The sequence below is a fragment of the Acanthochromis polyacanthus genome, chromosome 8, assembly GCF_021347895.1.
Source record: "Acanthochromis polyacanthus isolate Apoly-LR-REF ecotype Palm Island chromosome 8, KAUST_Apoly_ChrSc, whole genome shotgun sequence".
Classification (NCBI taxonomy): domain Eukaryota; kingdom Metazoa; phylum Chordata; class Actinopteri; family Pomacentridae; genus Acanthochromis; species Acanthochromis polyacanthus.
Window position 1 is genome coordinate 10,428,385 of NC_067120.1, and position 25,554 is coordinate 10,453,938.

General features: G+C 39.4%; 1 protein-coding gene across 1 annotated transcript; it reads right to left on the reverse strand.

Annotated features, from left to right (window-relative positions):
* Nucleotides 1-9,765: 9,765 nt before the first annotated feature.
* On the reverse strand, nt 9,766-24,318 carry st8sia2 (ST8 alpha-N-acetyl-neuraminide alpha-2,8-sialyltransferase 2). The gene is made up of 6 exons (XM_022191337.2): nt 23,661-24,318; nt 22,273-22,329; nt 20,898-21,035; nt 20,546-20,803; nt 17,674-17,967; nt 9,766-12,447 (listed from the first exon to the last, which is right to left on the reverse strand). Exons 1-6 carry the CDS (start codon nt 23,762-23,764, stop codon nt 12,135-12,137), a joined length of 1,164 nt encoding a protein of 387 aa, XP_022047029.1. The 5' UTR covers nt 23,765-24,318; the 3' UTR covers nt 9,766-12,134.
* Between the last annotated feature and the right edge of the window lie 1,236 nt (nt 24,319-25,554).

Genomic DNA, 25,554 nt, shown 5'->3' on the forward strand with positions numbered 1-25,554 from the left:
ACAACCTGAGCTGTTTTTCTGTGCAAAGGTGAGGCCTTCCTCTCTGAATGTAACAACACTCCTCAGCTAAAGACTTGTAGCACCCCTTGTAAAAACAAAGTCATGCTTCACAGGATGAATGTCCCCTCAGTGAGCACTGACTCTCCATGCAAAATCAAGATATGGAAATGGTGCTGCCACCTCATGGCATACTGACTGTCTTTTTTGTGTGCATGATGTTGTATGTTCCTAACCAAGAAGCCCATTTAACATCTTAACATACCTATTCTAGTGGGAAATGTCAGCTACCGAATGCTTTATCTCTTGAGCAGTGTTACAGATCCCAGAGGTGTTCTCAAATTAATCTGTGCTGAATGTTGAAACTTGGCCGCTAGAAGATAAAGCTTGCTCCATTATAATTTCGTGCTGCCATCTGGTGGACTTTGATGCGATCGAATAGCTGTCACATACAGCTGTATGGTAAAAGGCCAGAGCTCCCACTACCAGCTGTACAGAAATAAGCCCAGACATCAAAACAGGCAAACTAAACAGACTGGCTTCTGTTTTTGTCTTTTTTAATCTAAAAGAAGCTCCAATAGGTTGGAGTAATGTTACATTTATTTGATACACAGCCCATCTATCGAACATAGTTTAAAGTATGTGTACCCACTAGCAATCAGAGGGGTTATTTCTAGAAAGAAACTTACATGTTTGTCCATTTTTACATTTAATCTGATGAAAATAGACATTAAAAAGCCATAGAAATTGTGTCTGTTGTAAGGGTGATACTTAAGCAAAAATTTATTTTGCACTTAGATTTGATTTAAACAGTTGTTACCTTCACTGATCCACTAACTGCTTATCACTTCCTTGTCAGGTTAACATTTTCCCTGGAAGCTACGGTCGTGACCCAACAGTCTGCTGCCCTTGGGAAATGGTGTCTGCTGTCTCCCATGGGTAAATGCTGCCTTCAGATGCTGTCGGAAATTTCTAAACTGCAAACGAGCCCAAATGTGCTGCAAAAGTGGTAAGATAAGTTTAAAAAGCCTGTGAAACACATATAAAAAAGATGTAACAGCCCATTGTCAGCCTCCTATGCACTGTGTTGAAAAATGTAAATAGAAAATAAAATAAAATAGCTGAGTGGCATTGTTTCTGAATAGGTTTAATCCACAACATTTTTGTTTTATGTAACATAGAAACACACATTTAGCATTTTTATTTAGTCTGGATGCCTAGATTTTGCTGCTTTTATAAAAAAGATTGACCATTGAGCCTCATATCTGGGAAAAATTGAAAAACCATGCATATCATGGCAGTCTTGAATTTCTAGTGACACGTATAACTCAATTTCTTCTGATGGAATTATTGAAATGCATGCTTTTTTGTCACAGAAAGCAAACATGCATTTTTGTATTTAAAAAAATCTATAAAATCATTTGTAGGTTTATTATAGGTCCTCTGGAAATATAACAAGATGTGCAGGGACATAAATATACATACAGCAATTCTCGGGTCTAGGTTCTTGGTTAAATGCCCTTTATCCATTTTCCTCTCAACTAGGCACCTTTGATAGCGGTCAACAAGCTTCTAGTTGTATCTTTGACCACTTCTCTTGACAGAATTGATGCAGTTGAGCTAAGGTTGTTGGCTTTTTGACACAGACTTGTTTCTTTAGCATAGTCCACAGATTCTAGTCCTATTTAACTGTTTCTGTACCACTTTTGATGTGTGTTTAGTGTCATTGTCTTGCTGGAACATGAATGCCCAACCTTCTTACTGATGATTTAAGGTTTTCCTGAACAATGTGGAGGTAATCCTCCTTCTCCATTATTCAGTTTACTTTGTGTAAATCGGCAGTTCCACTTGCACCAAAACAGCCCCAGAGTGTGATACTACCACCACCATGCATGATGGGTGCTCTTGTAGTTAAAGGTCGATGTGTCCACATGACCTATTTTTTGTTTCATCTGATCATGCTACTTTCCTCCAGAAGCATTTTTCTTCTTCCTTGTGATCCAGCAGCTAACTTCAGTTGAGCTTCAGGGTGCTGTTTTTAGGACAAAGGGTTTCTTCTTGTACAGCAGCCTCTCAGCTCATGGCGAGATAAAGCACATTTGGACTGTGGACACGGAAAACTGTTTACTCCGTGTTCCAGCAGCCTTTTGGTGATTCTCGGTTGACTCTTGACCTTCTTGACTAATCGCCTCTCAGCAGGGGATAACTTGTGTTTTATTCCTGATCATGGCAGTGACACAAGTGTATCATGCATCTTATAGCTACAAACACTTGTTTGCACGGATGACTGCGGGATCTGTAGCTGCCATGAAATGACTCCAGGTGCATTTTTCTGACTTGTTCTTGTCAATGATTTGCTTTCTGTAAGCTTTGCTGAGCCCCTTACACTTTCCTATTGTAATGTTTGTGGCTGAGACTAATGAGTGTTTCAGATGGGCCCTATTTAAATTTGCTCACCCTGCACATATGTATGTATTTCTTGACGTGCATTTGTTAATATGCCCCCCAGAAAAATGAATAAGTCTTTGGTCGAGCTACTTCAGAACAGACAGAAGGCACCTGACAAACATAATGACACCTAAAAACTTGTACACAGTTGTAAATATAACAATTCAAAAGCATAAGCTTCCTTGGAAAAGTCTATGATAAAAAAACAAACAACTCAGCTACATGCCGCCACTTTGTATCAGGATATGAATTGTTAAATATTTTCACATCACTGAGTAAAGGTCTGTTTGCAAAGACAGCCTCTATTTAGGTAATAATAATGATGGCAATAATCGTTATTTATTGAGCCCTTTTCAAAATCCAAGTTGGAAAGTGCTTCACAAGACAGCAAAATATAACAGAGAAGTCATAAAGTCATCGGAATAAAAGACAGAGTAATATTGAAAGAAATACAGTTTAAAGGAAATTAAAACTCAAATAAAATCAGGCAAGGCTAGCTATCTGATAAAAGCATCTTTTAAGATACTTAAAAGAGATCACTGAGTCAGTCGACCTGATTTCCTAAGGCAGACTTTTTTAAAGCCTCGGGGCATCAACTGCAAAAGCTCTGTCCTTTTTAATTTTCAGCCTGGCCCCTGGAGCAGATAAAAGACCTCTGGGTGAGGTTCTCTAAGTGTGTACCGGTGAATACAGTACTTTAAGAGTAATAGAGGAGAGAGGCCAAAAAGTTATCAGTAAAATCTTAAAATCTGCCTTAAAACCTACTGGGAGTCAGTGTGAAGAGAGTAAAACAGGAAAGCAGTGAGCGTGTGTGTTGATTCTGGTAAAAAATAGGTGTGGGGTGAGTTTTCCTAAAATGGGTCACCTGACAAATGGGGACAGTTAAACTATGCAATGACGATCTTTTTATGGAATACTGAAAATCTCCCAAAACCCGTGAAAAGGCATTTGACAAACATAAAAAGTTCACATGGTATGATGCCATTAAAGTGGGCGTCAGCAGACACACTCACAGAACTGTGGTAACTGAAATGACGTAGTGTTCTAGCAGTAAACATACAGCTTATAAACAACTGAAAAAGTGGATAATTAGGCATTAGAATTACTAAGATTAAATTCTCTATTCTTTTTGCCCTTTTAAAAAAATGCACTTTTCGTGTCCCTTTTTGCCAGTTGCGTTCTGTAAAAACTGGACACTCAGACACTATCAAAATGGGACACTGCTCTCAGTTATTTTGATTGGAAAACAATGTTTTTAAGGAACACGAAATATGTCCTAAAATGAAATCAGTTTGTCTAACCGGATCAAATAAAGTGTCTCTTAAATGTGTTGTCAGCTGGTTTGCTGGAATGAAGCTAAGAAGAGCAAGCATAGCCGTATTTTAGTTAGCCTAGCTACATGGAGACATTTGACCTCCTCTAGATGTGCATAATAATTGAAATAAATATATGAATATCTTTAAGTGAATGAGTAAGTTCACTTTCATGGCCATGTTGGCTTTATAAAATTATTTTGATAGCCTCATCTGAAGAAAAGAAAAAACAGCGTGACAAAGTTCATTTTAATGGTTCAAAAAACTTTATTAATTGTTTTGTATTTTTACCATATTTGAGGACATTCAAATGTTGTCATTATTAATCCTTTACTTGTTGCCCCTCTCCCCCACTCCTCTATTACAGACATTGACTCTGTGTTACATTAACACAGAGCTTTTAATTTGGACTGTTGTCGTCCTTTTGCACATTTCAAGTTGTTTACATGACATACTTTCTAACGCTGCACATTATCAGGCAATTATTTTGCACATTCCTTCTCCCTGGAAATATTTCTATTACTTTGTACAACTTTTGACACTTTCTTCTTAATTCTTCGGCAAGGAACGCGGCAGGGTTATGGCAGGGTGACATTAGGTGTACATTTGTCTGTTTGTTTTTCTGTGCACAACATTACTCTAAAACAGAAAAACGGATTTGGATGAAATTTTCAGGGAAGGTCAGAAATGACACAAGGACCACCTGATTAGATTTTGGCAGTGATCCGGCTTATAGTCTGAATGCATGGATTTGTTAAAGATTTCTGTATTATTGCGAGTTAGCGGCATGGCGAACGCTACACCAGTTGCCTGCTGATGATAACATGATTGCAATCCTAGTACAAATCCACCATTGCGGACTTATTGGGACTTATCCATCACAAATGATACGACTGAGCAAGACTTGCTTTACTTTGTTTTTTCTAATCTTCATATTAGTGTTTACTGCTATGCACTAAAACCCCAAGTCAAATTCTTATTTTGTGATAGCTTTCTTGGCAGTCAAACTGTGTCTGATTGTGATAATGAAAATATAAATTGTTCCTAAATTGGACATCTTATCCTGGGTTTTCTGGGTTTGTTTTTTTTATTAGAGATAGGGATGTCATATTATCGCCCCAATATTGGCATAAAAATGTAATATCAGTCAATATCTTTGTTGTAAAATTAGGCATAATGTGTTAATTCCACGACAGGAGATATGTGATGTTCCCTAACATTAGTTAAATAGCCCACATACATCAGTATCGATTGATATCGGAATCGGAAATTGAGAGTTGGACATATCTGTCATATGGATTATTGGCACGCACAAAAAAGCCAATATCGGACATCTCTAATTAAAGCACGTTTCAGTAAGCAGTAGCTGCCAAAGCATGCACCTGAAGCTTCCAGCATCCTTTTTGTAACGACGTGGACCTGAAGGAGTCGGGAATTCCGAGGCGGCCCTGAAGGCATCAGCAGCCCACATAATGCTCGTGTGGAGCAGCAGGAACAGAAGGCCATCCTGCACGGCTCCTCGGAGGCGGATAATCCTCATCTGCACACCAAGTCCTCCCTCAGTCAGGAAGGAATCGCTGGAACTCACCTCCAGGGAGACACGTTTCGGAAGCAAATGCGAGAAACGAGCAAGAAGCGCGTCTCTGAGAGAAGCTGGAATCAGTAGAGAAATGGATGTTTGCGCGTCACGTTGTGTTTATTGTGTAAATAGGAGAATCTGATAAGCCGATTCTCTATAATGTGACAGCTGCTGTCGCATTTCATATAACTGGGAGAAACTATTGAAGCATCCTTCTTGCGTTTTTTAAAATTATTATTATCATTATTATTCCAGCACAATGGTGACCTGCAATCTGGTTTTAACTTTCATTGCTGCGACTCTTTGGCGGGTCAGTGGCGAACCGCTCACTATTTCATCTGCGACGCAATTAAATTCAACCTCATCCTCCATCATCAGCCACGATGAACTGACACATAATATGACAGATTCTGCCGTGGGATCCCGGATTTCATCTCTGATGGCGCATCTTCCAACTCTGAAAAACATTGTTATTTTCATCTGCGTGCTAACAGCTGCTCTCATCACATGCCTGGTCATCAAAGTGATCAGGTAGGTGCACATGTTTCCGTTGGACCTTTATGGTATTATGAGGCTTATAATTAACAATGGTGCAGTCACATTGCTGCTTGAGGTTTCATTAGTGTTGTGGGAAATGAACCGATGAGGAGCATGTGCTTGTTTGGCTCCTGGTCAGGAACAGGAAAAGATCTGGGCCTATAAATTGTCTGGGAGGGCAGGGTAGGGATTTCTCACGTACTACTTGACTAAGCAGTAATCTAACAAGAAAGTGCTCGATGTAGGTTATTTTTAGTCTTATGTGCCTGTGACCTCAATCTAATAAGTGGATAATGTCAAATATGCTTAGAAACATTTCCAAAACATTTGCAGTCATTACATAGAAAGTTGTTGTGGGTGTCCAATTTGATACTGAGGCAGAAAACGATCTATATTCAGTTAGAACCTAGTGGAAGATGCTACAATAGCTCAGTTTGTTGTCCTCAAGTTAACTGCAAAATTATTTTTTTGTGATTTATCAATGAATCAGTCTATAGCCTGTCAGCAACTAGTAGTAAATATTCACCATAGCGGCATACTTTGCTGCCCTCAAATTGCTTGGCAAAGGTATTTATAAAATACCTTTAATAAGCATGAACCACAGGATATTTGGCATGTTGGTTTTATAAATTATTAAATGATTAGTTAATTTTCAACCAGTTCAATAATGATTTCAGCAGCAAAACATTATTCAGTAGGGACTATACTAACTCCCAGGTCTGAGGATTATCAGTTATAATTAAAAAAAATCCAAATTTTCCTGTTTTTTCAGCTCCATCTGACCAATCTAAGCAGTGTGATTTTATTTCTCTTGTTCATCAGATCTTACGTTTGACAATTTTACTTCCCACAGATCTGGCAGACGAATCAGGAAAACACGAAAATATGATATAATAACGACACCTGCAGAGCGAGTGGAGATGGCCCCTCTTAACGAGGAGAACGACGACGAGGATGACTCAACCCTCTTTGATGTCAAATACAGGTCTGTTCTTTTTAGATTACTCCAACTATGAGAAGGTCATGCACACTATTTCATGTTAGAAAAGTCTTTTGGAGATGATAGGCTGATGATTCTGTGTGTGCAGTGGAGATACTGATTACTATGGAGTGTGATAAAGATAGATACTTTATTAATCCCGAGGGAAATTCAAGAAGTATTCAGTAACACAAACGACAGCCCACCACTGTACAGCAATATATTTATGTCCTTAGAGAAATGTTCTTGTGTTTTTGTAAGGGTTTGGCTCTATTTAGCAGAACTTAAAACATGAATGTAGATTTTTTTTTAAACTGAAGCCTTCTTCAGCATTTGCACACTCACAACCTCTACGCACATCTCGTTTTTCTATCAAAGTCATGACGTGTTTGAACCTTGATTTGCTTATGTAAAGCAAAAGTTTAACTCTGGTTTGACTATGAAACTTTGCAGGATAACAAACGCAGTTTTAGCAGAGATAAATTACCTTGTTACTAAGCAGCTGTAGCCCTTCTTGCTTTTAATAGACACTTACTCCATTTAATTTCAACTACAAAAAACTAAAGCAGGAAGCTGCTAAACAAAGCCACACTGAAAGAGTAGTAGTATTAAAGTGTGCATGTAAAACATATTTGAATGGCTTGTTCTTCTAAAAGAAACATGCTATTTTGAATAAAACACTTTTAAATCTACTCCAGTGTTGATTTAAGGTTTCACCCTTCCGTGCTTTCTATTGTTCTTTAACACAACCACTTCCTCAAAGGAAAATGTGACGTCCTGTTTACCTGACAGTCTTGAATTCCAAGTAAGACAGCACACTGTGGGAAAACGTACTTCCTCCTCCCCACATGCTCGGTATCGACACATCAAAATTTGCGAAGTAACTCTGACTTTCTGCTTTCCTTGCAGGTGAATGCCAGCACGGACATCAATATTTGATGACTCCAGTTTTGCCTGAGACAGCTCAAGTGATTTCCTGTACTTTTGTGTTGCCAAGTCTTTCCATATCAGGAACTTGTGCTGCTTGTGCATGGCATGTATCTGTGTTTTAAATGAGTGACACAGTACGGATATCATTGTTTGCTGCTTTGCTGATGCTGCTATCATGTGGCCCCAGTAATGAACCCAATTACTTTTAATAATAGAGATGAGGCACCTTCATGGATTCACTCAACAATCAGACTTGTCAGTAGTTTACAGTTTAATCTTCTCCATAACAACTGATTGTATGGAAATACAGTTTTCTGTTTTTAATCATTTAGATATATTTTCTACACACTGAGGAGTTTATAACTAATGTCAAAATATGGATATGTTTTTATTATAGTGCAGGATTAATCACACTTAGTGATTTAAGTAAATATGTAATCTTTAAATTACTGCTTGGTGGCACTGCAGACCATCATTTGCATAATATGCTCATAAGCAACAGATATTTGCAGAGAATCCTTTCTTCAACTGTAATATTTGCAGACAATACAGAATCAAATGAGTGAAACACAGTAATTGATATTTTTTAACTAAACCAAATATTATCTCTATCCGCTAACCACTTTATTGTGCATATATACTGTTAAAGGTTTCGCGTCTTTACGTATGAAGTGAGCGTATATTTTTTTACAGTCTCATTTCGCTGCTATATCAGCCGGGGTTTTCCAATCTGACTAAAAGCTCAAAGATTACTGTCTGGATATATTTGTAAGATATTTATAGAATACATCACTTTACTATGAATGTGAATGCTGTAATCTGTCGTGGTCACGTTTGTCGAGTCACGTGACAGTTTCATTTAATCTAGTAACCGCTAAAGTATCAACAGCAGGTTTAATGGCAGCAGTATTTAGTTTTTAAAACAATATAATGTCTCAACTAAAAATGATCATCAAAAATTCATTCTTTGTATGATAGTAAATGAACCATTATGTAAAGTCTCCCACTATAATATCCATTAATGACTATTGATTCTTCTTATAAAATGTGATTTTCCTGGTTCCAGGTGTATTAAATGTACTATTTTAGATGCAGTGGTGTGCGCAGAAAGACAAACCAGTACAAACTGCCATATATAATATCACAGTGTATATTGTGGAAATGTTTTCACAGTTAAATTTCAAAAAGTTGATCCTTAACATTAGTGGTAAATCACTATTAAAACATGAAGAACCATTTGTCATACATGTTTAATTCAGATACTAACCTACCAAAATGTCTGATTCAACATCAATAAAAGGAGCAGCAGAAGAATTTACAAGCCTTCTGTGTCTCCGTCTGCACAATAACTGTAATTAGAATGTTTGAAGACCAAGGCAGAATGGACACAGATTAGGTTTCTGCAGCGAATGTGAGTGTGGTCGTCGCAGGTGACCTTCTGTTTTAATCCAAACTGTCATTCGATAGTGCACCGAGCTCTCCAGGTGCAGCTGTCCGCCCCGTTTAATAAGAAAATAAGAAACTGCAGTGACCAATCTTGTGCAACCTGTTCAACTCTATTTTTCTTTTCTTTTCTTTTTTTTTTTTTTTAGAAGGAACATTGTGCTTTTTTCTTTGTTCAAGCCAAAGTTATGGACTTTTTCAGAGGACTGAATATCTTTATTGTCACTGTTTAGTAGAAAGAAGGATGCAGGGTTGAGTGTGAATGTCTGACAATATTATCCATAGAATCACATGTAAAACTTTTAAACATATTTTTGATATGATGTCTTTATCTTAGGCAGACTGTTAGTTATTTCCTGTGTACTCCGTCAGACTATATGTCCACTGCTTATTTCAGTATTGTGACATGTTTTATTTTGGTCTTTCACTGTATGTACAGAAGACTGCAGATCATTTTTTTTAATGTCACCTTTGGCAGTGATGCATATTTTATTTTCAGTTGTGTGTTAAATTGTGGAAAAAAAACACCCCAGCACATATAAAAATGCTAATTGTGGACTTTTATTAGAACAGAATCATCCGCTACAGAAAGTTACTCTTGTAAAATACATCAAAGTCATTGTGGTAGCTGTGAAGACTGTAGCTAATTTCCCTAATGCCACATTTAAACCAAAAAAAACGCTGAATGTTCAAACTGTTTTGGAAGTCGACGGAAAACAAGTCTCTGCTTGGTTTCTGACACAGATGTTTTGTGTACCCACGGCTGTTTCCTCAGTTTCCATTTCTTTGAAACACTACTGAAATAAAACCACTTCCTTTGAAGTGTTAAATAATTTTAAGAGAGAGCTTGGAAATGTGTTTTTTTCTTCCCGTTTTCATCTATTGTGTATTTTCTGCCATTGAGAAGTACATTCACATTGTCATAACTGCACAGTTGAAATGTCCATGAGTCAGACTGAGTATTTGAACAAAAAAATTCAAGATATTCTCAAGTTGTATCCATTAAAACAAGACAAGCATGCAAAAACTTATGCGTTTGCCGGAATATAGACATTAAACAGATGTTAACATACAGTACACATGAGAAAACATGAGATCAAACTACACAACACGATCCACACAGCTTCACAGCAGCAACTACATGACAGAAAGGTTTCAAAACTGTGGCGAATTCCAGATTTCTGGTTTAATTAACTTAATAAAGTTACAGCCACAGAATGTTTCTACTTTTGCCAAGCGCAGACGAGCTTTGACAAATAAACCTTTCATTGCTTCAGATTACTGACGTCTCTGGTAGAACTTTCATGTCTATTCTTAACTTAATTGGCGTCGTAATAAGGCCAACATGCAAGTCAACATTCGCATCTCGTCAAAACAACACTTTTGTGGACAAATCACATGGCTGGGAGCGCATGAGAGGCTACTTGTTTAGCTGCAGAGCTTTTGGCATATTTCAAATGCTTCTGGTAATTTTTGTTAACACAGGGGCATTTAGTTGCAGAAAAATACCCAAAGCATTTGGCAGGAAGCTCAGTGTCAGAACAACTAACCGAAGTGGAGCTTGAGGTACAAAAATATAATCCAATTAAGATGTTTTGGTTTGAAAGATCAGTCTGGTATTGGCTTTTAAATTAAAGACATTTTTCCTGACAACAGCTACTTAAAAACAAGCCTGCAGACTGAAAATAAAACTGAATTTTTTGCACATGCTGTTTGTGTATTAATTCATAACCAAGTTTGAGAGAGGCTGCTATAAAGACAATCAGTTTTTCTGTCTTCCTCACACCATGAAGTATAACTTAAGTAAACTCTGAACATTTTCACTCGTGAGCATGTGAATGGTCCACTTTTAAATGGGAAAAAATGATTGATTATAGGCACAAAATAGTGGCAGCTTTAACTAAATCCACAAATATCTGCGTCCTCCTACTGTAGTGGTTAAATACTAATCCAAACACGCTGTAGGTGTAAGTGTAATTCAAACATCATTTCTAGTGAACAAAGGCATACAAGTTTCCAGCTCTTCCTCCTCTCAGTGTTATTGCACTGAAACCATTGTTAATTGTGACTAGGACTTAATTTAAAGCACATTATGGGGCTCCTTTAGTACAAATACATTCATTTAAAAAAAAGCAAAACGCTTTCTTAACACCATCGTACGACTACAGCCTGACATTTGCAGTGCAGGAACAGGGCTGGTGCTTTTTGAAGGAAAGTTTACAAAGTGAGTTCACTGTAGGCTACGTCTAGGTAAACATTCATATGTGAACAGCTGGCACACTTCTTTATCTCCGCAGCCGTTGAACTCGACTCAACATGCTTCCACTCCTTTGTTTGGTTCTCAAGGTGACCTGACTGTCACGTGGTTTCAGTGGGCGTTTCTTGAATTTTTGCTTGTGAGTTACCTGCTCTAACACCAATGAAGGTACTTTATAAGAAGCTACAAAAAGCATAAAACGTTCTCTATCAGAAGAAATGTTATCACAAGTTGAACGAGTCTTTTAGAAGATCCAAAAAAGTGTTCCTCAGTTTAAGAGCAAAATGTTGGTCAGCTTCTTTCATCGCAGTTCTCCCTGATTATTAAGTGCTTCCATCTTGCGGCCTGACCAACGACTCGCATTCACATCATCAATTCAGCAGCCCTTCATGCTGTTGACACGCTGCATAATTCACCACGCGACCTTAATGGAGCCCTATCATATCATAAGCTGGGAGCATTAACTGCTGTCCCATTACTAATATCGTAAAGAATGGTCTCACTGTTTGAACGGAAACGTACCGACCAAGTGAGAAAATGTTCACTCCAGTTCCTGAAAATAAGTTTCACAAAAGTAGTCGTAACAAGAAAAAAAAAAGTCTTTGCTCTGTTCAGTCAAGAGTGCCGTTTCCATGGAGATCTCCCATCCAGCTATTTGCTCTGAACCTCCTCCTGCAGTTTCTGCATCACATCGCAGGTCCCAGTGTGGAGCCGCAGCGCCCCCTGTCTGTGCAACGCGCTCAAGGTCCTGAACTCCAGGGGCATGGTGTGAGGGCTGGAGCTGGAGGTGTACTCGTACTTCAGGGTGTCGTAGTAGTGGTATTTCACCGGTTTGCCGTGCGGGTCGAGAGGGAAGGGCCAGAAGCCGTAGAGGTGGATCTCCTCACAGAAGCGGGTGGCCATGGTGTACATGAGGAGGCCGGTGGTCGGACGTTTTATGTGAACGTTGTTGGTCAGCCAGTACCTGTAGACAGAGACAAGCAAGGTGCTATTAGCAGCAGTCGCTTAGATGGATGAAAAATTCAAGGTCTCTGCAGCTCTTTTCTAGTGGGCAAAGTGAAAACAGTTTCAGCATCACTTGTTTGATTCTCCTGCTGCGTTTTTAGATTAACCCTCGTGTTGTCCTGCGGGTCAAAATTGACCCATTTTAAAGTTTGAAAATGTGGAAAAAAAACACGTTTTCATAGTAATACTTCTGATGTCCACATTTTCAACATTTTTGGTAAATTTTTGAACATTTTTGGTGAAAAAAAAGAAATGTTAAAAAAAGTCTCTTAAAAACATTCACAAAAAAATCGACCTAAATCCAGCGAATTTCACTGGATTTAGGTTGATTTTTTGTTAATGTTCTTAAAGAAAATAGCAAAAGTGTTACTGCTATATATGTAATCACTTTAGATATTTTTAGGATTTTTTTGAATATTTTTACTCATTTTTTGAAAACATTTACAAGAATTTTCTTGCTAAATTTGAGGGATTTTTTTTTTTAAATAAAAGTTTTAGGGAAACCTTTTAAGGAATTATTGGAATTTTCTTCCTGAAGGTTTTTGCAATTTTTCAGAAATTTGGGGATTTTTTTTACAGAATTTTTTTTTTTTCAGACAAGGAAACAATATTTTTTGGTGCCCGTAAATGAAGACAGCAGGAGGGTTAAGTCACATATAGAATGCATTGAAACATGCTGAGAGGAGCTGATTCCTGCGGCACACAAGCAAAAGCCTAGAGCTGTTTCTGTGTTGTACAACAACAAACCGACCCTTAAGGATGTCTATTCATAAAATCTCTTCCACTTCCAGCTTCTTGATTAATCCAAAGTCACTCTGATGGAAAAATTAATAGTTGCAGTAATTTATCAAGCAAAACCAGCAAACATTCTCTTGTTACAGCTTCTCAAATGTGAGGATTTGCCTTGCACACTAATTGTCTCTGAGTTTTTTCAGTGCAGACTGCCACAAATATGCCACTTGAAGACTGAAAATTTAGTGATTAATCAACAGAGTGATACCAATAATAATTGCAACTTGCAGTGCCGTTCTCAGTAATATTCTTCACACGTTTGCAATTTAAAACAAAAACAGATCTTAAATCTAGTGCTTTTTTTTGATACAAGCACCATCTGTAGAGGAAACAAACACTCAGACACTCCTGAAGTAATGGAAATTGCTCTGTGGGAAAAAAAAAGAAGTCTCTCACCACAGCGGCAGAGCTTTTACTGTGTGTCTCTTAAGAAAAAAATAACTCCAGAAGGCTTAATTTGACGATAAATTACTCGTTCAGGTTGACGGTTTCTGCTGCGTGTTTGTTGAGCACATGTTCTTTTACTGCCTCTGCTTTTCTTTTTTCTTTTTTTATACAAAATACACAACAGACTGGAGCTGCTCAGCACAACTGTTGTCTTCTCCTTTAGTTGACCGAGGAGCTCCTATGACAGTGACATGCCACATGCCTCCCTGGGGAGCGGCTCTGGGGACAGATGGTCAGCCATTCGCTTGCCCTAACTTCATTTTCCCTTTCAGTCACTCGCCCATTTGTCCAGCCTCGAGGCCATCGCTGCCTCTCTCTCCTCTAACACCCTCTGTGGTTACTGTGGAAGGTTGTGTTGAGATGCAGAGGTTGTGCTATTTAAAGCGGCTCATGGGTCACGCAGGTCGAACAGTGGGCAAGTTTATAGTCCGGTCAAATACAGCAGCAGATAATAAGCGTCCTAACAACCAGAAAAAATGATCCAATTATCAACAAAATAGTCTGAGGTGACATTTGGTTGGAGTGAATATGAGCAGATCCTTTGTCCTCTACTGCTCACTATGGGGATTTAAAGTTCAGCTTCACTGAGAAAAGGTCAGGAGGAGACTCTACTATAAAGACAAATGTTACATCTCTGATAAAATTCAAGCTAAATGATTTAACTTTGCAACAGATTGACCTCACAGTCTGTTAGCGACAAAACCCATGGCCAGTTGCAATACCGAGAGCTAGTTGGAGCATACAAAATGGCATAATTTGGTCAGTGACCAGCGGTGGTTGTTAGGCTTTTAACGAGGCAGGAAATCTCCAGAGCGGAGTCTGGTCGTGTTGAGAGAAGCGAGGACTGCAAGATAATGAAAACTTGCATCGAAGGATTGTAGAAAAGCCTGAAGGCAGCTGAGGATGTATCGGACACATACGCAACACACAGTCCTAGTAAAAGAATCGCTCACTATCTTTAAAATAAATCAACATCAACAATGAATAAATAAACCAGCCTCTCAACAACAGAACTAACAAATAACATTCTGCAGTTAATTTAAGCTTAAGGCAAACTGATCTTCTCACAAGCTCACATTTTCCTCAAGCAGGGTTGAAAATGCTGACTGTGAGTCACGCTGAGCTGAGAACTAACACCTGGTGACAGCAATCAGACTCAGACTACACCTCAATTAAAGGAGCAGCTCTGGGAATTGTAAAAACGTGCACATTTGTTCTCTTGCCGGCAATTAGATGAGTAGATCGACATCATGAACAACATGACGTCCGTCTTCCCAGCACTTTCAAGCGGCATCTCTGCTGCGGTTGCCTGGCAATCTCACGGTGACGACAGGACTCACTGCAATCTGCTGTTCTTCACTAAGATAAAGTCAAAGCATGTGAGTGCTGCCCAGTGGTCCACCGCTGTCTGCAACCCACTGCTATTTCCTTTAATTCCACCGTGAGGTTGGCACTTGTGGTTTGATTTAGATCATTGACTGTATGGAAAAGATGGAAACAGAATATAGATCTAAACAGTGATGCCAGTGCAGAAGTGTCTGACACGTCTATTGTAACAGCCAGCAGGGGGCGACTCCTGAGGTCTGATTTTATAGAAGTCTGTGAGAATATAACCCTACTTCTCCTTTCATTTATTAGCTCTGTAAACGTTTCCTTGATTGGTTTTTGGTCTCAGTGACTAGTTTCAGGCTTTTTGTAATATAACATGGTGTTAATTTCGTACGTTATGGTCCCATTTAGAATGAAATAGATGACAAAGAAGGGCATATTTAAGGTCACGGTTACATTTTGATTGTTCTTTCATTGTCCAATCTGGTCTCTAGAAACCAACACTGCGATGGTCAAGTGCCAGATTTCATACTTTACAATGGTATTACCAGTGATGAGAATAACGGCATTAAAATAAACGTCGTTACTAACGGCGTTACTTTTTTCAGTAACGGGTAATCTAACTGATTACTTTCTCTACCGTTACAACGCTGTTACTGTTACCAACACGTCGTTTATGCGGTACTTTATTGAAGCTGTCATCCGACTTATCTTTTTTTTCCTCCTTTGGTGATGGTGGGAAGGGAGGGGCGCGATAACTGCCTTCATAATGATGATTGGCTAAGGTAGAGTAAGATTTCATATTCAGCCAACCAGAGACATCAGGTGGGCGGGTGCTGCTTTACACACAAACCCAGCAGCACATAGCAGCACACATACAAACACAAACTACGATGAGATGGCGAGTCCGGAGTTGAGAGGAAAGACGGCGTTTTCAAGATGGAAATACAGACACTACTTCAACCTCATCGAGGTAAAAGGCAAAAATGTACATGTTGAGTGTACATTATGTCGTCCCAGAGTAAAGAGTTTGTCAACGTCCAATACAAGCAATTCAAATTTAATGAAGCACCTCTTGACTGCACACGCTTCTACTACGCTAGTGGCTAAAAATATCGTTGACCCCGCTAATGATGGCAAGCCAGGTGCTGTTAACGTGAGCTCCGCCAACGAAGGACACGGAGCCACGCCGTCCGAGCAGCCAAAGCTGGATTTTTCTGCCCCAGCTCCACAGAAACTTGTGACACAGACGGAACTTAACGAACTGTTAGGCCGTTATGTTGTTGAAAACATGCTGCCGATGTTTTTGCTGTTCCATTCTGTGCACCTGGCTTATGAAACCCGCTCTGGGTGGGGAGGTATGTGTTTTTAAACTTAAAAGAAAAAAGTAACGTAATAATTACTTTCCCTGGTAACTAGTTACTTTCATAGTGGAGTAACTCAATTACTAACTCAGTTACTTTTTTGGAGAAGTAATGAGTAACTATAACTAATTACTTTTTTAAAGTAACGTGCCCAACACTGGGTATTACACAAACCAAAAGGTGGCATCCCATTTGTTATATCTATTCTTTTACATTTTTTTTTTAGCTTTTAGCTGACGCACTGCGGCATTTAATTAGAGCCCCAACAAGCCGCTAGCACCTTGTTATATTAAACACAAGATACGAGCTTCAGAGGTGTCGGTAGGTTTATTTTGAACTTTGGACTGGAAGCCGTTTGCTTTTCGCTTCAGATCTCTATACTAACCTCTACTTTGCTCCTGCTTCCACTTAACACACAACAGAGCTGCGTTTTCATGGAATTATCAAGCAAATTGGAAGCAAACTTTTCAAACGTCATAAAAATGAAACAAGAATTGGACATGTTTCTATTGACTGCTGTAGGCCAAATAAATCACACTAAGAAATGCTATCAGGAAGTTGCAATATAAGCTACATAACAGATGGATGTACTAAACAGACTACAAGAAGTCAGAAACAAAAGCAGTCATTTGCCAACGGCTAAAAAAAACTCATAGAAGAAGATGAAACAAGCAAAACTATGTCTGTATGAGAGAAAAATGAGAGAAGTATTTGGAATTCATGTCAGCTGGTATTGGACATGTTTCATGCTGTCTGGAGGCAAAGACATAGCTGATAAGTCTTATGACTTAAATGCTCACTCTGTCCAAAATCATTCAAAAAAAAGTGCTCCCCATTCATGCACATGAAAATAAGAGATGGAAACGACTCATGAGAGCAGAATCGATTTCCTCATCGAGCTCTCAGCAAAAGAGCAAATAAGCATATTTTCCAAAATGTCAGACAGTCTGTTCAGGAGACAGAGACGTTAACAATTGATTCTAGCAAGCCAATAAAGCACAAAGTAGACCCATTTAAAAGGAAAACACACATTTTACACATTTGATAAGGTGACTGGAAGTGCCTGCTGAGTGAGAAGCGAGAGTAGCTTTCTCCCACCGGCTGCCCCTGGTGACCTGCTGTAATACTCGGTTTAATAATAGCCTCATAGGTTGCAGATTAGAGCCAGCCGAGCCCTCGATTATGCTGCTCGCAGGTGTTCTTATGAGACGCAGCGCACCAGGAGCAGCAGCTGTGCCCGATCTGCGTCTTACCCTCTGACGGCGTGGAGGAGGCGCAGCGACGGGAAGGCAGTGCGAACGTCCACGGTGTGCAGCAGGATGAGACGAAGGGCCCACTCCACCCGCTCCTCTCCACCTTTAGCCATGAAGGCCGGGATCCACAGCACGCTGCCGCTGAGGCTCCGGAGACGCTGCAAAAAACGCTCCGTCCACTCCTCGCTGACCAGGTCCTGGAAGGCCCGCTGGACCACCGAGGGGTTCATGGTCACCAGGTTGGTCCGCCGGCCAACATCCCGAGAGTAGTCGTCCACTGGCGCCAGGTTACACCTTTACGAGTACAAGGTTGTCGATTAGATAGATAGATAGATAGATACTTTAATAATCCCGAAGAAAATTTACATTCAAAACATGCACTATGTTCAAAAGTTTGGGGTCAACCAGACAATTTTATGTTTTCCATGAAAACTCACACTTTTATTCATAAATACAATCTAATCATCAATAAGCCTCTCAATACGATTAGCTAACACAATGTAGCATTACAATACAGGACTGATAGTTGCTGGAAATAGGCCTCTGTACCCCTATATTGATATCCCATTAAAAATCAACTAGAATAGTCATTTACCACATTAACAATGTCTAGACTGGACTTCTGATTAATTAGGGTCTGAGCATCAATGGTGCGAACACCTTATTGAAACCCGATTGTGAATTATTTTCCCATGTTTTGAAACTTGAATTTAGCAGCCTAAAGATAATCGAAAATGTGTGAAACTATGCACACGCATCAGGACCGGCGAAAAATTTCATATTTTAGGGGAATTACATAGGTGTGAGCCAAAATGACTCCATAGCTGTAAAATTTGAAACATTTACTATGGCCAGTATGTGTCACCTAGCGTTAGGAAATTTGGTAAAAAATATGTAGCCTAAGACCTAAGGATACACAGGAAAGCCTCTTGCAAAAATACCCAAAACCCAACAGGAAGTAGAATTATTTGAATTATGTGTCATATTTTGGAGGATTTTGGACCAATTTTTGCACATTTTCAAAAGCTATGAATTCAAACAGGGTGACCCCAATGGAGCTGAAATTTGGCCAGGATGTACACCAGGCATGGATGATCAAAAGTTACCAAAATGCTCTGCAAAAGTCTGAGGGTGTGGAAATCGTAACATAACATAACATGGAACATAACAAAGCACTGCACTAAACTATAGTTTCACGGTCTTTCTTATTTACTTACGTTTTTCCAGTTTTGTTCTACATTGCACTTCTACTACACCACAAAGAAAATAGAAAAGAAATTATCCTGCGTATTCCACTACATTTATTTGGTCGCTTAAAATACCAGCCAGTCTACAAGTTAATATTAATAGAATTGACAAATAAATTATTATATGTTATCATTATTTATTTATCTTTTAATTCATGAGCTACCCCTCAGTGTTTAAGGTTTAACCTCTGTACTATTAAATTGATGTCTAGACATGACTGCATCAATATTTAGAATCCAATACTATAATGCACATTCTGAAATGGGCCTTTCTACATAATGAGTACTTGCTCTTTTAATGCATTCAATATATTTTAATGTTTTGTAAAATGCATGACTATTACCTTTACCAGAGTATTTTCCACTGATGTACTGCTACTTTTAGTGAAGAACGCAATCTGAATACTTATTTCCCACATCTTTTACCTGCATGGTTTTCACTGGACTGGGACTTTGTGTTCTTTTACATCTTAATGTTTGCTATCAATTTACCGTGACAGCCAGTGTACCTGCTCAAACAACAGCTGCTAGGCAAACATTGTTCTAACACTGAGCTGAAATCGTCTATACCTTGTAATCCCAAACACTGTCAGCCTATCTTTGCGGAAACCAAGTGACGGGTAGAGGACTATATTTAGCTGAGACATTATCTCTCCATCTGATATCAGTATTGAAGCAAATTCTTTAGCTTCTAAAAATGACACATTCCCCATTCTGTCTCTGCCTTCAGCCAACCATTACCGCCAAGCCCCAGGCCGGCGTTATTAACATGCTGCTGGAGTCTGGAAATCATGACCTCTCCTCATCTGCATAACATTGCAGCATTTAGAAAAGACAAGGTGCACAGACAACAAAATCAATTTCTGAATAAGAAAAAGGGACATACAGGATTCTGGGGCTCATTCAGCTATCGATCAATCACCTCAATGAGGTGCTACGGCGCACAGCTGCTTCCTTCTCCATTCACACCCACATTAAAGTCTGTGATTTATGACAGGCTGCTTTTTCATCATAGATACCTGTCCAGATGTGCCTCGCTCTACACGGAATTTGAAACCAGAGCACCTTTTTTTTTGTACCTGCCATTATAATATGACCCTGGACAGACTTATTTTCTCTCCGATGACAGGTCTGAATAGTGATAAACAGCCCACTCAGTGATGCTGCTGCTTGCACCCAAACACAAACAGAGCTAAATGAGAGCAGAGCCCAGGAGAGTGCTGGTGTTTTGCTGAAAAGCATAATGTGTTACTGCTGGATGCGAAAGCTTTTCAAAATGTCAATTTCATGTATCATCATGCATTTAATTGCTCTCAGTCTGGCAGCTGGTTTCCAACTTTAAGTTATTAAAAAGGTTTTAACGGCTTTTTCAAAAGTGCAATTAATATATTTCCAGCTGTGTGGGCATCAACTCTGAACCTGAATCAAACCGAGGACTCCAGAAAGTGATTATCATACCAATGTGAATTATACTGTCAGTAAAGTAAGATAAGCCTAAACCTGAAACTAATACGCTGATCCATTTCAATTACAGCCCACTTTAACTGGCATCTTCTACGATTTACTTCAAGTGGAAGACTTCCAACGCCGAAATCACTTATGCTCTTTTGGTTAAAAAAAACTACCTGATAACAAAGTCATGAGAGTCGATCTCCAGTCCGCAGCTGCTGTTGAGCAGAATCCCAGAGTTGCCCACAATGGCGCAGCGCCTGTGATGTTGGTTCTTCATGGGGGATACAGTTGGCAAGAGACGGTAGAGATTTTCTGAGATGTTTGTGGTGCTGTGGCGATCAAAAACATAGTGGATGATATCTCCCGGTTTGAGCGTGCCCTTCAGAATCGAGATATCTCTCTCAGGGTCGAGGAATCTCAGAATATTCTTCCTGCAGAGAGAGAAAATATGCTCTAGTTAGGAAAGACTCTGCTTAATGGAGCGCAGAACCTTGCAGAGATAACAGCGGAGAGTGATGAAAATACCTGATGAGGTTGGAGAGGGTCTTATTGAAGGTCCAGCTGTTTGGCGAGTGTTTGACGGTGGTGTTGCTTGGACGACGGCGGTCTGTGTGTGTGCTCGGTCTTGGTGAAGCAGTGGGATCCACAGGCGCTGCAGCCTTTCTAAAGACAATAAAGATTCCTTTTATAGACACAAAATCTTGATCTTTAAAAAGAAGGCTTGTTATTGAGTCCATGCACTGTGTGGATCTAAGGGTTTAAAGGGAAGCTTTAATTTTTCTTGTACAAAACATGTAGTCCTGAGACAAATTTGTGATTGAAGTGTTGCATAAAGAGCAGTGGATTGTAACAAGATACATGTACTAGTACATTACATTTTGTGGGTTTTTATAGACTAACCATTGCTTTCATTGGTTATCAGCTGGTGCAGCTACACTACCTGCATATAATGTTTTTTACACATTAAAAAATACATTGCAGTTATCTTGTGCGCTCTTAACCTTCGTGTCGACCCGTTTTAAAGTTTGAAAATGTGGGAAAAAATATATATTTTCACAGTGAAACTTCTGATGTCCACATTTTCAACATTTTTGGGAAATCTTTGAACATTTTTTGGTGGAAAAAAAGAAAAGATATAAATGTTTCTTAAGAACATTCACCAAAAAAATCAACCAAAATCCAGTGAAATTTGCTGGATTTTGGTAAAATTTTTTTGTGAATGTTCTTGAAGAAAATATTAGAAGCTTTACTGATATATATGCAATCACCTTACATATTTTTAGGATTTTTTGAAGATTTTTACTCTTTTTTTTTTTAAATGCAAGAGGGGATTTTTTAAAAATAAAACTTTTAAGGGAAACTTTTAAGAAATTATCGGAATTTTCTTCCTGAAGGTTTTGCGAATTTTCAGAAATTTGGGGAATTTCTTTGCTGAATTTTTTGCTTTTTTTCACAGGGAAACAATATTTTTTTGGGTGCCCGTATGTGAAGACAACAGGAGGGTTAATTGACTACTGCTACGAATGCAGGACTGGCAAGTATTTATTGTGTAAACTGTTCTTCCATCATTGTGTTTAGACAAAACTGCCGTCCTTGACTGGCCTTGAATGAGGCTTACATTCAATAAAGCGCTGTTATGAGGAAAACTGCAGCATTTAAAAAGTTTAATTCCGCTCCATTCTCACAGCAGATGTTTGTACTGCCACACAGATATGACCACATTGATGGGTATTTATAGTCGTCTTGCCTTAAAGAGGTGGATGACTCACTGTGTTATAGAGGCTGCAAAGGATTCAATGACCAATGGCAAGTGAAAATTACAGAGACGTTTAGCTCCCCGCTGGTGGTCTGCAGCTATACGTGCATGTGTGAGCGTGTGAGTGGAGATAAGATTTCAGACCTGTGCGGTTTGGGGATGAGCCGATGTAAGTTCATCTTCTTTGAATGTCCAATATTTCTGCGGGGAGGGGAAAAAAAAGCGATTTAGATTGAATTATGAAGCACTTAGCTGCAGCCTGGCTTCTTCCATTTAATGCAGCGACTGTATTCAGTAGCAGGCGTACTGTACATCCGTCTCTCAAGACAGAATGTGAAAAAGCACACATCAAGGTATTTTTAGAGAGCTCCACTGTGGGCCCATTTGCTGATGTAATGAGGAGAAATGTGGCCTTAATGGGGCCCCATTATACTGAAAGGAGGTTTTCTTTTCACTTGGAAGTGAGCAATCTTTTTTACAAGGGCGTCGAATTCATCAGCAGGGATGCGTTTACAGTAGATGCGCTGCATATGCATTGAGATTTTTAAGCCTCGGGCAATTTTGCAACCATGACCTTGGTCACATCTGATAAAATTGTGACAGGCTGCCGGTGGTTGTCTAAATGAAGGAGTGAAAAACTGAACCAGAAGACCCCCGCCGGCCTCCCTCTCACTCATCTCCTTAGAATCCTGCCGTCGTTTAAATACATTGTTATAAGTGTGTTAGGGCTGCATTTGTGCACAAGTGCAATTGGTTCTGGTTCTTCTCCCACGGCGAATCACAAACCAATGTGACCTCATTACAATGTGAGCCATAGCCGGGTAATTGCATTCAAAACAAACAAAAAAATGCTCTTGCTGAAAGGGAAATCCACTTTGCACTGTTAGAGGGGGGAGAAAAAAGTATTCAGGTAAATACAGCGCTGAGGAGGAGGATGTTGCACTGTGGAGGGCTGGATGGATTTTTTGGCTGCTTTTCATGCTAAATTAAGACTGGGTTTCCTTGCAGGTCAAATGCAAGTGGGGCAAGATTTCTGGTGCACTGCTCAACATTTCAAAGTGAGAATGAGAGGAGGGGGAATAAAAGAGAAGAAATGGGAAAGCCTCTTTTGTTTCCAATCTGTTGCCCCCTCCTTCTCCTCCTCTCGCTGTCTTCTCACTATTCTCCCCTTCTAGTGTAAATGTATCCCATCCCGCATGCAGACTGCTGCAAGACAAATAGCCTAATCCTCGGAGACCCATGCAGGCAGGAACAGCTGCTCCTGCTGCACCCAAGTGTTACAAATGGAGAAACACACACTTTTACCCACAATCAAACTTCAACGCAACGGCGAAACTTCATCTATTCCATTCATATATTCTTTTCTCTTTTTTTCCTCAGTCTCTATCTCAACACTTCATAGATTAGAATCTCTATAAAGAAATAGAAAGAGATAACCTGCCGGACAGGAAAACAATGGGGGCTGCTGCACTCACACACACACAAACACAAATACACACACAGCACGGATCAATTACGGCGGCTTTACTCACGCAGTTTCTTCTTCCTCTTCCACTTGTGCAATATCATCAATTATCAAAAGCACAACCAGCAGCGTTACAAAGCCGAACAGCAGCGTGCGGAATACAAGCGGCATGGCTGAGGAGGAGGAGGAGGAGGAGGAAGAGGAGCAGAGAGGCAGGCTGCAGCCACACTGGCTTTTATATTAACCTGCTTGTGTTTTCCATTTAGAAAGCGAGAATCCGCTCAGTCATCTTTTGTTCTTATCTCCGGACACTCCCAGGGCGAGCTGCGGTTCTTTTCTCCTTCTTTTTATTCCCTCTCCTTCCTCCTCTCTCTGATGGTGTGTGTTTCCCGGCGGGGCGACGCTGCTGCTGCCGCCGCTGCCTCCGTCTCCACTGTTCCCTCTTATTCCCCAGTCAAACTTTGAAAGCGTGCACCTCCACAGCCTGCCATGGGAGCAGCGAGATGTGGACCACATGCAGTCTTAAAGGTGCAGGGAGCCACAACTCCGTCCGTCCCCTCCAGCCCACCGTGGCTCTCCGGGTCTCCAGGTGTTTTCTGGATCACCGCAGTGTGGATCCATCCAGCTGCACAGGTGGAAGGAAGGAAGGGAGGAAGGAGCAGGTTTGCCCCAAGTGGTGTGAAGGATACAGGAAGCATCTGCGGCTTGCCCATGAGGTGTGTGTGTGTATGTGTGGTCTGATAGCCTACATTTCAAAAATATAAAGGTCAAAGCTTCAATTAATGTACAGTGAGAGAGTCCCAGACACCCACAGAAGGGAATGAGGGCTATCTTTTAATAGCTGAGCTCTCCAGTGGTTGGAAAGTAACATTATACTGGCTGGGTTAGTGTATAATTGAGGGACTTTTGGAACATTTTTGTTAAAAGTGAAAAAAAAATGTGCCTTTTTATGTTCATTGTGATCACATCTTTACAAATTCCATAATTATCACTTATGATGGAAACAGTCACTAAAATGTCAACTAAATAACCGTACAAATTTAATTAAAACCACCTTCTAATTAGCTAAACAATAATAAAATGAACTTATTCAAAAATAGTTTTGATTGTGTTCTCTTTAATAAGCTGAGATAATCATGACAGATAGTTCTTGTTTGGCAATATATGGAAAATAACAAATTGCATCTGTGTCCGAGAAATCACTTTCAACTAAGTTAGCCATTACAAAAACACCTCTCAAGGAAGTGTGTTAATTCCAGATCACATGACCTGCTCCACATGATGTCATTTCCTCCTGAAGAAAAGACTGGTAGGACTCCAAGGCTTTCTTATTTATTCAATATAAAGTAGTGTGTGAGTCAAGGGTGGATTTATCGCATGTCATCGGGTTTACTACAATATCTTTATATATAACTTTCAATTTCAATTTACTCGATTGTTTATAGAATATTTTAGAAGAATCTTTCTGTAAAAATGCCATGTGGTGTTTGGTTATAAGCGGCCATGTTGATTTTAGGTCTGAAAACAGCAAAAATGTCAACTATGATACAAAAAGTCCCGCAATTTTATATTGACCCGACAACTGTAAGTGATATTTTATTCTACTTTACTTATAATTTCAGAGGCAGATGTGACAAAGCATTCAAATATTTGATAATAATTTGCAATAGATAAATGCATAAACGTATACAACTTTATGCATTTATTATTGCACTTGAGAATTTTAAATTCTCATGTGCAATAATTCAGTTTCATGTACAATATTAAATTTTTTCAGTTACAATGTTTTGTTTAATGCACAAAATTTCAGTTTCACATGCAATTTTTCAACTTCGTGTGCAGTTACCGTGTGTAATGTTTCAGCTTCATTTGCATAACGTAAACCTCATGTTCAAAATTTAATCATTATGTGCAATATCACAATTTCATTTACAATACTTCATATTCAAGTGCAATATTCC

Bases quoted from the DNA above. Each gene is read 5' to 3' on its own strand.
- st8sia2 (XM_022191337.2), bottom strand. From the start codon at position 23,764: ATGCCGCTTGTATTCCGCACGCTGCTGTTCGGCTTTGTAACGCTGCTG. The intron at 22,330-23,660 runs GTGAGTAAAGCC...CCCTCCCCGCAG, and splicing joins GAAGAGGAAGAAGAAACTGC to AAATATTGGACATTCAAAGA. The intron at 20,804-20,897 runs GTATTTTCATCA...CTCTCTCTGCAG, and splicing joins ACCCTCTCCAACCTCATCAG to GAAGAATATTCTGAGATTCC.